This window comes from Aulonocara sp. 'chitande type north' Nkhata Bay, linkage group LG2, assembly GCF_057382095.1.
Source record: "Aulonocara sp. 'chitande type north' Nkhata Bay isolate Kocher_YH1m ecotype deep benthic linkage group LG2, A_spYH_male_GT1.1, whole genome shotgun sequence".
In the NCBI taxonomy this organism is placed as follows: domain Eukaryota; kingdom Metazoa; phylum Chordata; class Actinopteri; order Cichliformes; family Cichlidae; genus Aulonocara; species Aulonocara sp. 'chitande type north' Nkhata Bay.
In genome coordinates, this window is record NC_141345.1 from 18,558,872 (window position 1) to 18,572,500 (window position 13,629).

At 43.5% G+C, this 13,629-nt stretch overlaps 2 protein-coding genes across 2 annotated transcripts; one reads left to right on the forward strand and one right to left on the reverse strand.

Annotated features, from left to right (window-relative positions):
• Positions 1-1,441: 1,441 nt before the first annotated feature.
• On the forward strand, positions 1,442-5,261 carry gpr174 (G protein-coupled receptor 174). Its single transcript, XM_086307342.1, has 2 exons — positions 1,442-1,776; positions 2,355-5,261. The coding sequence occupies exons 1-2, from the start codon at positions 1,477-1,479 to the stop codon at positions 3,153-3,155; spliced, it is 1,101 nt and encodes a 366-aa protein (XP_086163468.1). The 5' UTR covers positions 1,442-1,476; the 3' UTR covers positions 3,156-5,261.
• Positions 3,535-10,611, reverse strand: LOC147337628 (integral membrane protein 2A-like). Its single transcript, XM_086307346.1, has 6 exons — positions 10,390-10,611; positions 9,904-10,041; positions 7,212-7,391; positions 7,003-7,113; positions 6,150-6,294; positions 3,535-4,780 (listed from the first exon to the last, which is right to left on the reverse strand). Exons 1-6 carry the CDS (start codon positions 10,459-10,461, stop codon positions 4,686-4,688), a joined length of 741 nt encoding a protein of 246 aa, XP_086163472.1. The 5' UTR covers positions 10,462-10,611; the 3' UTR covers positions 3,535-4,685.
• Positions 10,612-13,629: the final 3,018 nt, after the last annotated feature.

A 13,629-nucleotide genomic window follows, 5' to 3' on the forward strand; every position in this document is an offset into this window, starting at 1 on the left:
TCAGAATACTCTAAACACAGTTTCTGTTCTTTTTTTCACTGCTTTTTGCTCTGGATGATGTCACTTAAAAATATCCCAATGCGGTTAGCACAGCAGCTCCACCCACCAGCTATTCAAACCTTTTGGTTGCAAGGAGCAGCCAATCAGAAGAAAGCTAGCTTAAAGAGAGGGGGAAGGGAGGAAGACAGTGTATGATTTAAGGGTCCACATGATAAACATTGTCCCTTTTAAACTGATAGAGGATTAATGTACTAATGGAGGCCAGAAATAAACACATGGAGATGTTTATTTGAGCATAGCAGGTGTCTGGGTACTAGGTATGTGGAAGATCACAACACCACATCGTTCCTGGGTTTGCTAGGGTCTAATAAGTCTCATTAGAAATAAGATAACAAGAAACAAAAGCTGATCAAAAAGAGGATGACAACAGTAAGTAAAAAAACATAATTTTAAACTGGTTTATACGCACTAAAGTTTATAGCTGTGGGTGTGTGCACCTATAGGCTGTTCAGTCCCTAACATTACTATTTCCATTTGAACCGAAAGCATTTGAAGATAATCTAAGTTGAAGGTCATCTAAAAGCTTTAAAATTTCATCTCTGTTACTTTCATTTTCTGCTCTGTGTGTGTGTCACAAAGAAGGAGGGAAAAAAAGAAGCGCGTTACAGGCGTCACCTACATCGAAAAACCACCCGCGGTGCTGCTCCTCATCTCAAAGTGCTCTTTAGTGACAGGTTTTTCCTTGATCTGGGCTGTTAACCAGTTGCCTGGTCTGCCTGCGCTAACCACGCTAGTTTCACTTTGATGCCTTGCGCCGTAGTTATTTCACACAGACTCAGTGCAGGCACCATAATGCTCGGCAGTGAAGCAGCACGTGGGGGATTTTACCGACTTCTCTGCGGGTTTGCACGCTTGCTGTAAAGGGCACTGCAAAAACACAGCTATCAAGGATCATTGATTAATTACGTTGTTCATAAAAACACATGGGAGATTATAGCTGGCAGGTGCTGCCGCCGAGCACAATGTCATCTGTGTCTCATCTAAAAAGGTTCCTTCTCCAATTCTGATGGCTATCTATGCAACATGCAAAACAGTAACTTTAATATCCCCAGGCTGCACTAGGCGAAAGATGAAGCAGTTAAAACTCAACTGCGTCGCTGTCAAGAGCTGATTTGTACTACAGTGTGTGAGAAAACACAGGCAGAGACAGAACCTCTTGGTGTGAGGTGACAGCACAGAAACCTGTAGTTGTTTTTCTTCCTCTTTCTGGTAACGCTTTCCACCTCCGACTACACTAACTTAACTTACTTTTCTTTCCTCTACCAGACCACCAGACTCTTTGGGGATCGCAGAGAAGCCTGGAGGACACATCAGCGCTGGACAAAAACTTAAAACAAAAGACACTCTTCCTCTGTCTGACATGCCGCAGAGAGTACCAGCTGCACAGGCTGCAGCATGATGTAACCAGCGGCATGGATGCTCAAACCAACCCGTCACCGGACTACAAGCAGCTCTGCTGATACAAGCTTCCTGCTGGTTTGCAAGGCAGCTCATCTTAACACTGACATGAATGTCAGTTCTCCTAATATGAACTGCTCCAATACCAGTGAGATAATAGACTACCAGCACCATTTGTATGCCGTGGTGTACAGTGTGATCTTAGCACCGGGCCTGCTGGGTAACGTGCTGGCGCTGTGGGTGTTCAGGGCCTACATCAGAGAGACCAAGAAGGCCGTGGTGTTCATGATGAACCTGGCTGTGGCCGACCTACTGCAGGTAAAAAATCCTCTTCAGTCGTATTTCGCACTTACTTTCTAGTTTAAACCATTACTGTGAAATCACATGATGTGGTTGTGTGGTTAAGTGACCACATAGCCGTCCTCAGGGGTCAAGCTTTAATCAGGGAAGAAGTTTGCATGCAAGAAGTACTTGTTACACTACTCGTGCCTCTAATAGTTACATTTAGTGTTGTAATGCTGATCCTACAATACGGTTTTAAAACTGCAATAAAGCAAATTAGTGTAATGACCTCTTTAGTTTTTGTTCTGCTTTCATGTACTAAATTAGGAAGTCAAAAAAACAAAATGACTCTTAGATGTTGGCAGAGTTGTGGGAGAATTCCAACCACAAGAAAAAACTTCCATTATAGAACACAACAACTACAGAAGTTCATCTCTTTATTCCAATGAACTGCCTAACGGGGAGGATTTTATTTTAAAAATCTATTTAGAAATGTTTCTGTTTACTAGATAACCAAGCGAGCTCCTTACCATCATCGCCAAAGAGCAAATATGTACATCAGCGTTTGCCTGCTGTTCTCTGCCTTCAATTTTGTCACTCTGGCCTCTCCTCAGGTGCTCTCTCTGCCTCTGCGGATCTACTACTACCTGAATAACTCCTGGCCCTTTGGGTATTTCTTCTGCATGTTCTGCTTCTATCTCAAGTACGTCAACATGTATGCCTCCATCTACTTCCTGGTTTTCGTCAGCATACGTCGCTGTGAGCTCATCATGCGTCCGCTGTTGTACAACTCGGGTCGACAAAAAGGAGACATGTTAATATGTGGGATCATCTGGCTGATCATCTGTACCGTCTGCCTCGGATTCCCTCTGCTCAGACACGATCCTTCCTTGCCCGAAAGGAACGACACAAATAAGTGTTTCACGGAGCTGCCTCTGCGGAAGGATATCGGTCCTTTGGCAATGTGGGCCCTCTTGATTTTACTAGAGCTGTTCGGCTTCTTCGTCCCTCTCGTTTTGGTGCTAGGCTGCACGTGCATGACTATTTGGAGCCTTCGGGAAAATACAGCAAATGCTATTTCTGACAGAGGGGAGAAAAAGAGAGCGCTGAGGATGATACTAAGCTGTGCTGTAGTCTTCTTAGTGTGCTTTGTACCTTACCACGCCACGATGCCTCTCGACCTTATGGTCAAAGCTAAGAAAGTTACCAGCTGTGACTTTCAGAAACTGGTTCTTCGAAGTCACCCAGTCACACTCTGCCTGGCCAGCCTGAACTGCAGCCTGGACCCTATCATGTACTATTTCACTACTGATGAATTCTGGAGGCGACTGAGCAAGCCAGAGATACCGGAGAGCATACATCTCAGCCGGCGTCTGTCCTGTATAACCGGAGAACAGGACGAAGAGGAGGACTAAACTTCTGGTGGCGACAGCCTCCCCGCAACCACTAACTGAGACTGAAGACTATGCAAACTTCAACTTCCTGCAAACTATGGAAATAACATTTATGCTGAAACGGGAATGTGAAAATATGGAAGTAGAGTTTTAAAATGTTATTTTTTTAAACCTATTTATTTCTCAATAAATGTTTTTTTCCCCTTCCCCCTCTCAATTTGCATTTCCTCGATGAAGGGCGAGTAGTGTCAGCAAGTGAAAGAGAGGAAAACCCCGAAATGCAGCGACAGTTTTCCTCCAGATCCAGTGTTTTGATAACCCGATGTCCTTCGCAGGATGATAAAAGGGTTAGTGTTGGTGCCGCTTTCACCGCCATTATAATAACAAAGCCACTGCGACGTTCAGTAGGTAAACAAATGCAACTTTATTCAAACAACAAAGTGGAGTTCAGTTCAGTAGTTGCACACAACATTGGGCGTTTCCCCCCCTAATATCTTCTAGTATTCAATTAAAAAGCAGAGACAGAAACCCCATCTTTACAAACACACTTCCTGTTGATTGTCTCTGTGTGCAGGCATCAAGTAGGAAATTACTAAAAAATGACTTAAAATGTGCTCGACAGACTTCAGAAATCAAGGACGACTGTTTTCCATTTAAGCACACGATGTGTGTAAAGATCACAGGGAGCCATCTCGTGTTATAACACTACGGATACATAATAGTCAAATTAGATAACCGACTGTTTTCAAGTCAAATTAAGTGAAATTTCCCTTTAGCTTATTCATCGTTAGCTCATCACTCTGGTTAAGGATCACGCATGAAGCTTGAAACACAAACACAAAAACTAGTCATATATTGTAAGGGTGCTGGACTGTTTCCCATCAGGTATGAGACCATCAGAAACACTAAAGTTATCACACAGCAGCACTGTGGGGGATATCTACAAACAGTGGTGACTTGAGAGCGTTGCGTTACCATCCATGGACAAGCATGTTACACGTATACTGTAACAGACATCTCCATGCTGACTTGTGCTATATCACGCTGTAACAGAATACAAATACCTGGTCGAACCTGCACCGTGCACCCGGGTCAGAGCGGCGACAGGAGGTTGACGCAACACACGCCTAATATGATCTCACTAGAATATTCAGTAGGATGACTAATAGCTCTGCTCTGGATGAGGCGGATGTGTCGTTATATAGTAACATCAATAAGATCTGTCTGCAGGAAACTACAGCAACAAAACAGAAAGCAACGTAATAAATGAAACTTGTATATCTAACTTTAGCTTACTGACTTAAAGTAATAACCAGTACAAGACTAGCTAATGAATACTTACGCACTTGTGACCTATCACGGGTTCGAGGGAGTACATCAGAGGAGAAGGGGGCTAGGCTCTAATGCTGCAACTTAAATTCACTCAACACTAGATTAAAAGCAGGGGAGGCAAAAACTGGAAAGAGTTTTGTACAGAAGTAACTTTCTGCTGTTCCCTTCACCGCCCACTCCCACCTACCCTCTCTCGCTCTCTATGACCTATATTCATGCTTAAGCCTTGCAGATGCGGGTCTCAGTCACAAACTTGTTCTCAAAGTGATGGATGGTGAAACATTCGTCCGCAGAGCGCTTCTGGATGCCTCCACCTGACAAACAAAAAGACAAATAAGCAGCAGTGCTAAGTATTCATCTCAATATTCAGCCGTGGGCGTTTGACACATTTCAAACACAACTACATTTAGGAAGATGTGTCAAGCATGGTTGGTGCCTGTTTACACTCGTCCTCTTATTCGGTTTCTAACCAAAGTGTGTTTGACACTGTATAATTTCTGCATCTACTTGATAAGTCAGCAGTTTCTGTTTGAGCCATAGTGATTAGTGACTCCAAAATCAATATTAATGTGTACCTAGTAAATAAAAAGTTATCAATGTCAGCAGCTAACTTCATCCTTGATAAGAACTATACAGGGATACATGTTTATATAACTCAACCATCAGAAATGTATGAAGGCCTAAAGTTGTAACTGCATTATGTGACAGCTTGCTTCCTTTATGTTGTGGTCACCGTATTTTGTTTGAAAGCTGTTTCTGTTAGCCAAAAGATAAAATCATAATAAATTACACTAACACTCTGCTAAACAAGCTAGCTCATACAGTTTTATACATAACCAGTGTGAAATACAGTACAGTAATTTTTATGGTCTGGCTATTTTTTAGCTAGCGATAATGTTAGCTGATTACTTTACAACACTACTACATCAATATTACTGAAAAGCTTAACTCATGACTACAAATCTATAGTCCTGAAACTAAAGAGCACAGTCATGTCGGTGGGGTCTGTCTTTTAAATACTAGCACTAATTTTCATCGTGTGGCTTACTATTAGCTACCGCTAATGTTAGTTTATGACTAAGCAGCACCACGGTATTACCAAAAAGCTTAACTCATGACTACAAACCTGTAGTCCTGAAACTAAGGAGCACAGTCATGTTGGGGGCATCCGTCTTTTAAATACAAGACCTAATTTTGACTGTGTGGTTATTTACTACCATTAGCTACCGCTAATGTTAGCTTATGACTTAACAGCTCTACACATAGCTATGAATGCAAATGATCCTGAAACTGTAAGACAAAGTCCAGTTTCAGATATATTTTATATACAGACATTGATTTTGACGTTCTGGTTATTTATGAAAGAGCTAATGTCAGCCAAGTAGCTTCCTTTCTAAAATACGAGACAAGTACAGGATGGAAAAGTTGCAAACTCAAACTTTTTAGTTTGCACTTGCTGAGTAAAGCAAAAAAATCTTGCATAACAGCAGTGATGTCGTAATTAAAGATTAAATAATATAATTAAGTAATATAAAGATTAAAGAGGATTATATATTACAGCTTAATACAGTTAAAGACATGCATGTTATATACACAAGTTCCTCTGGTCTGCACCCTATTTCCGAGGGGTTGCCACAGAGCTGCAGGTTAATCAGAGGTTTTACATTTCCATCACATCTATACCTGGCAGGCTGGCACGGCGCTGCATTCTGTACGTTTCTTTTCCATCACAAAGACGGCGGATATAAAAGCCCAGGGGTTTGACATCATCAATGCGCTCCGTCACCACCAGGTCCTCGTGCACCAGGTAGCTGCGGTAAGAGTCAGACTGGAACAAAGACCAGAGCATGAGACTGTCAGGGCACCTTTTTAAATTAAAAAAATACTTTTGATCTTCCACCAGATAAAACAGATCAGTGAAAACTGAATAAATTTTTTTTAAAAAAGGTGATGAAACATAGATTTGTGAAACAACTCTACACCAAGTGTTGAAATTTCCTGATTTCCTCACTAAGCAAACTAAACTCCGCCAACCTGTTTCCACCTTCACATGCTAAAACTACCCAACACTACATCAATGATTTTTAAAAAGTCCCTATTTGAATATGGAGACTTTTTGAATACAAGTATGCAGTATAAATGCAGCGTACTTCTAGTTTACTGCATGAATAAAGGAAGAAGGGGACAAGCCTGTGGGTGGAAGTCGCTCATTTATCATCTTTAGTTTCCTGTCAAGAACCTACGTTTCACTTAAGATGATATTATTGCATAGTCTCTGCCAGTGAATAATAGAAAACTGAATTACAGGAACTTTACAGTTTAGCCAATATTTAAAACCTACCTTCATATGTACAAATTAAAGATATTACAGATTTGAGAAGGATTAAAGAGCAGACAGTTTGTGGAATGACAACACATCCCTGAATTTCTTATGTGTGCATGAGCTTTAACAAGACTTATGTGTTCGGTTTGTCCGTCATCCAAGTCTGGACTTTCATCTGTGTCTTCAGGTGCTGCTAGGAGGGACCGTACTCACCATCAGCTGTGAGAACAGGTCAATGAGGTCCTGAGGGGGGAGAACTACTGAGGTGTTCAGGGGAATCACAAAGCAGGTCCTCAGAGTCAGGTCCAGATAGGCCGTCAGCTTCTGCTCACACACACACATGAAATCATCGGGAAAGAATTTAGAGCAGCAGAAATCATCCACCGAGCTGCGCCAAGTGTGACAGAGTCCACAATCCTCACCCTGTTGAAGTCGTGCAGGATGTAAGCGGGGTCTCCGGGCCTGAAGCGGGGAGGAGGGACGCTGATGACGGCGATGTTGTCAGAGATCTCCACCTCCTCCTCCACTCGCGGCAAGTAGTAAGGCTGGCTCTCTGCTCCGGACGACACGTCTCTGAACTCCATCGCGCCATGATACATCCTCTGATGAAGAATGCATCTCATTTAGTCTTAAGAACATGTAAAGTGAGGTGGGGGCACTGGAACCTTTGCTTGTGTACATTTTACAAAAAAAAGAAAGAAAACGCACCGTAATAGAGTTATTTTATTTTCAACCAGCAGTGCAGCTGGGATTTGCCTCTACAACCACAGACGCATCATCTGGTATTACTGTGAATCTGCAATATCAGCTGTGAATCTGTGTGTTCTGTTCCTGTCTAAAGTTCACGTTTCACACACTGCACCAACTACTGAAAAACAATCACGCAGCTGTCGAGGAAGCTCAGGCTGCCAGGGGGAGCCAAAGCACGCATGTTCTGCTTGGTTCCAGCACAGTTACATCACGGCATATAGCAGGACTACGTTTACACAAACAAGCCTACAGTTTTTCCATGACTATTGATCATAGTTTCTTTTAATATCAGGTTTTAAGCTTATGTTTACACACTCACTCTCCACATGGCACTGATAATAAAGATTTCCAGTAACATTTTTGGCATATGTGAGGCATTTATTTTCTTGCAAATCAAATTGTGATAATTATGCTGATAATTATGGCACACTGGCTCTGGCTGAGATGTCAGAAGCCCCGCCCACCCAGTGCTCTTACCTTTTGTTTGCAAAGAGCATCCAATCAAAAGAATCATACTTTCAAACAGAATGAAATGAACAGAGGGGGCTGTTGTAAAGGCTCACCTTTCAGCACATTCACTTCACCAGATGCACCTTGTTTCTTTTCCTCACCTTTGATTGGGTGTGGTGCTTGGCCTTAATTGCACTCACCTGTCACTCGTTATATAAGGACTGCACTCACCTACCCCTCACTCTTTCTTCACTCCCACATGGGGCGGCAGCTGAGAGAGAGCAGTCCATGTGTGTCTTTCTTTCTTTCTTTCTTTCCTTCCTTCCTTCCTTGCCTTATTGATTTGGAGAATAAAAGGAAAACCCTGAGAATAATTAGATGACTGCTTATTCTTATTCTAACCGGATGAGCCCATGATGCTGATTGCTTAAGCCCTGAAGAGAGCAGTCCATGTGTGTCTTTCTTTCCTTTACCCGTTATACAATATACAATAAAACAACAAAACCTGCACATGATTGATGACTGCTTATTTTCATTCTAATCGGATGAGCCCATGATGACGACTACTGAAACCCTGAACCTTCCTTCCTCCAAAACAGGGGGCAGCACCTATTATTGATATGGATTCTTTTTGCAAGGGTTTCTCCACTTTAGTCCAAGATTCACTTCAATGCTGTGCAAATCCACAAACTGGACCATTGAGTTTTGCTGCATTGTTATCTTTTTCTGTGTATCATGTGTCACTACAGTTTCAAAGCTTAGAAGTGAGGAAACAGCTGAGATCAAAAGCACGACAAAATTCAGAGCAACAGATTCTTGTGATGAAATCTCAATTTTATCAGAATTTCTCAAGCAACATACTGACAGTTACAGTTTCACACACTGCTCTCCCCCCCACCTCGCTTTGCTTCATTTGCATGGGTGTGGGGTTGCCTCATCTCATTGACTCTAAGACCCTCCTGCTGGCAACACAACAACTGGGGGAAAAAAGGTGAAGTCTGCACTTTCTCTAAACATGAAAAGGAGTGAACAATAGCACTCTGTTTTCTAACGGTACAAACCAGTGTTAATAATTCTTCATCACTTCTAGACAGTGACAGTTTATGAGAGCAAGAAAACATATCTGATAACGTCAGTGGATAACCAAATTAATTCATACAGCTGCTTAATTTCCCAGAGGCAGTCTGCAAAGTCTGCAAAGTCTGCCCCACAGATGCCCCCCCCCCCCTCCCCCAACCTTTACAATATGTGCATGGTGATTTCACTGACCTGTATTTGCAACGTGAAAATGAAACAATTTGGAAAAGGTTATAACGTAAAATAGTCTTGGGTTGTAGTTTAACTTTCTACGCGTTTCAGTGACTTGCTTGCAGAGCTGGTGGCATGTGCCTCACGTGCATAAGGATGGACAGAAAATGAATCTACTATAAGGATCTGCAACATTAAAGTGTTATGCACAGTTATGAAACCACAATCATGGCCTAATGTATACACACACACATATATATATATATATATATATATATATATATATATACATATACATATACATATATATATATATATATATATATATATATATATATATATATATATATATATATATACATATATACATACATACATACACACATACACACACATACACACACATATATATATATATATATATATATATATATGTATATATGTATGTATGTATGTATGTATATATATACACACACACACACACACACACACACACACACGCAGGTACTTACTTTGAGAGGACTTTAGATTTTAAATGCTTTTTTTTTAATCAAATATTCTGATTTCATAAGACCCCCTCCCACTCTTTGCAACCCCTTTTTAAAAGATGGTAACATGTGTAAGAGAATATTCACGAAGAATGAGCTGCAGCGCACGCGCACACACCTTTGGGGTGAAATATCGGTAGAGACAGGCCCCCCCTACGATGAGCCCACTGAGGATGAAGGCGATGCCTAACAAGGTGAGCAGGCAGCGACCTGTGGAGCCCTCGGCGCCCACTGGAGCAGAGGCCACTTCAGGGTCCTACACACACACACACACACACACACACACACACACACACACACATCATATTAGCATGACATTCACATTCAGCTTTGATTAAACAATCCCTTAATCCCACCCCATCTTTGTCCTCCGCACAAAAACAGCTGTGCAGGAGATGGGCGGTCCCATCGTGTCCTGCGCTATGCGCTATGCAAAAATCACCGCGTGTCAAATCAGACTTAGCACAACAATGCGCGACAACCCTGTGAATGCTCACATGGATGAAGTCCACACGCTTTGCTGGCCGATCCGGCACAGCAGGCCTGCTACCAGGCTAAAGTCGGACACCGGGCTCAGGCGCAGCGCTGTGCCCCGTTAGCTCACCTTAACAGCGGCTGGCACCTCTTTGCCCAGCGCCTTCTGCGCCAGAGCCGAGTTAAAGGCGATCTTCACCATGCTGGAAGAACAGACGTCAGCTTGGGTTTTTCTTGTGCAAACAAAAATAACAGGGGAGGGGGACTTGCGGCGCTAGACTGCAGGTTCCGTTTATTCTCCGCAGCTCAGCTGTGTGACGCACTTTCCAGCCTCGGCTTTATCTAGCGTTTCCGGTGGCTGCAGGGGGGCGGAATCAAAAAAAACAAACAAACAACAGGCTGGAGAATATGCTTCAGTCTGAGAATACGCAGGCAGCCATGACCTACCTTAGTTTAACTACAGGTAGCGGTTTAACATTTACCGCTTTCATAATTTATTTATTAGCAGTTTCTCTCCACAGCCTTTATTTGTTTCTTGGTGTGTTTGTGTAGTTTTGGTGCCATCCAGTGGCCGCAGGTGGAACCTAAACAATTCCCCATGCAAGATCTTCCATTCATTCATCAGATTGAACCTGACACCCAAAGACACAACTGTTTACACTTTCAGTCAGCTACATTGCCTACATTCACTTCTTGCATGACAAACGACTCGATCTCGCGACCAACTGCACTGTAATGCAATGAAAAATAATATCTGAGTGTATAATGCAGCTCATTCATCTCTGCGAATGTTCCACTCTGCAAACACATTCCCTCCTGCATGCTGGGAACTACCTGCCAGCGTGTCTGCCCACTCGCATTAGCACACACAGTACACAGCTTTTACTGCGCTGCGTGCAAAACACGGGCCGCTGCCAAGGCCGTACAGTATGTCTGACACATATCCTCAGTCCGGCGGTGGTCCCTCTGCTTCCTCTCTCTCAGTTAGGTTTGTACGTATGAGTAAATAAACACTTAACTGCTGTAGCCTACTGCTGCTTTAACTCCACGCAACTCGGTGGCATCTCTCCAACCCTCTGCACTGCAACTGTATGCATCACACACACACACACACACACACACACACACACACACACACACACACACACACACACACACACTCTGCAAGGCTCTGATATTTGCTCTGTTAAACAGACAGATTGGACCGGTAATCACCACTGAAAGGTACATAAACAGAGCAGCTGATTTCTGTACCTTACTCCCCCTCCGCGCGCCCCCTCAACACTGGCTCTGCCTGAAAATCCTAAGTGGTCCTGAAGGCTTGTTTATGGGCTCGTCTTACGCTGTGTTTGATCTGAGAGCTTGCCCACACATGCGTAGCACGGACACGCCACACACACGCTGCAAAAGAGAGAGGGAGAGACAGCATTAGCAGTAATAGCTGAGATGATAAACAAAAGACTTATATGTAATCCTGAGGGCTTCTCGGCATCACACACAACAGCAGGAGAGGGGAAAAAACAGAGGAGAGAGCAGGATTCTCATTCCAGGAGGGAAACAAGGGATGACTGGGGGTGAGGTGGGGTGGGAGAGGCATGGAAGCAGGTGGGGGGTGAAATAGAGTGATTCGGGTAGAACGTAAAGTGATGACTGGGGGGGAAAACACTGAGAAGGAGTTGCCGGGAGAGGCAGAGCAATCTACAGAGTCTGATGCTTGAGTGAGTTTTCCGAGGAGCTGATTAGCAGCGGATTAAGGTTGCAGTCCATCCAGTTTAGATCTCAAACTTTCTAACACGCCTCCTAGTTGGAACTGAACACAGCTGAACACAATCGGACAGCCGTGTTTTTGGTGCACAAGCACACATAGGTGGGAGAGTGTCATAATGCTGGATGGCAGGCATGTATGATGGGAGTCTGAGCGTCAGTGTTCCCCTGTGGTCTGCAGCAAGCGTCCAACAAAAGCAATAAGGCTACACTCGTGCACATGTGTACACAACACGCACACCCTGCGCCTGCAAAGTCAGCACAGTGTGGGAGTCTGCAGGGGCATAGCTGGTTTCACAAAGACATTCTCATGCATGACATCACCGGCTCTCGTGCCAGTAAATATGAACCCACATACAGACACACACCTCATAGATTTGTCATCGATTTCAATACCAGACATGTGAAACCACAAGTGACAAATGACTTTGTCCCTTTCGGTGTTCACACACCACACACACACACACGGCGCAGACAGAAACACACAGCCCTAAAATACTGCTATGGTAACAGCTGGCCACAGGGTTTTGTTGAGCCCAAAACGTTAGACACTGCTCGGTGCTTCATAACGTCACTGACATGTCTTCATGTGGATCCACCATAATCACCATGTGCCTCCAGTGAGAGAACATTTAGTGGTCAAAGAGAACGGGAGAGCAAAAGAAGATGGAGAAACAGAGCGGCGGATCTCTCGGGGAATGAGCAGCGATGCTGCTTCACAGCATCCAAAATTTTGAGTGATCCTTGCCCCACCACACACACGCGCACACACACACACACACACACACGCACGCACGCACGCACACACACGCGCACACACACACACGCACGCACGCACGCACACACACGCGCGCACACACACACACACACACGCACACACACACACACACACACACACACACACACACTTCTCGCAATCACATGTGGATCTGAGACAAGGGTGACAAATGAGTCTTTCCTATGAGTATCAGCTTCTAAAGCTGCGTTTGCTCCCTCACAGCACTGCCTGTCTTGTGCTCTTCATCCTCTCAGCTTGGCTCACCTCTGGGAAATGTAATAATTTCATGCTGAAGGAGTTCTTTTGGGGTGGTTGGGGGATAATAGGGTAGGATTGGGTTGCACTGGCTATTCTTAAGTTTTATATGTGACTCCCTTATGAAGTTCCTAAGCACTTTTAACTAGTTTTTAAAAAATATATACATTCACTCTAAACCATAGACAGTATGTAAATAACTCTTTATATATAGTCTGGCTACAGAGAGGTAGAAAATATTTGTAGCAACTTCCATGCTAAACATAAACCTGTAAAGAGGAAGTAATGCTACAAGCTACAGACATTTTAGAGCTAAATAAAGTGTGTGAACACACAGTCATGTCTGTTCATAGGACTCTCTGCATGCCTGTAACTACGTACACACTTACTGCTTCCATAGCAACAGAGAAAGTACCTGCTAATCAAATGCACTGACCATCAGCAAGAGTGAGCCCCTCTATAAAAGCAATTGCTTGGTCAGACCATGCAGTGTGCAGAGAAACTGCAAAAAAACAAAAAAACAGCAAACAACAAAAAAACAACAACAAAAAAACTCCACAGGCGTCAGTTAGC

Bases quoted from the DNA above. Each gene is read 5' to 3' on its own strand.
- LOC147337628 (XM_086307346.1), bottom strand. From the start codon at position 10,461: ATGGTGAAGATCGCCTTTAACTCGGCTCTGGCGCAGAAGGCGCTGGGC. The intron at 7,392-9,903 runs GTGTGTGCGCGT...ATTCTTCATCAG, and splicing joins ACCGATATTTCACCCCAAAG to AGGATGTATCATGGCGCGAT. The intron at 4,781-6,149 runs GTATAGATGTGA...TTTGTTTGTCAG, and splicing joins GCGCCGTGCCAGCCTGCCAG to GTGGAGGCATCCAGAAGCGC.
- gpr174 (XM_086307342.1), top strand. From the start codon at position 1,477: ATGCTCAAACCAACCCGTCACCGGACTACAAGCAGCTCTGCTGATACA. The intron at 1,777-2,354 runs GTAAAAAATCCT...GCCTCTCCTCAG, and splicing joins CTGTGGCCGACCTACTGCAG to GTGCTCTCTCTGCCTCTGCG.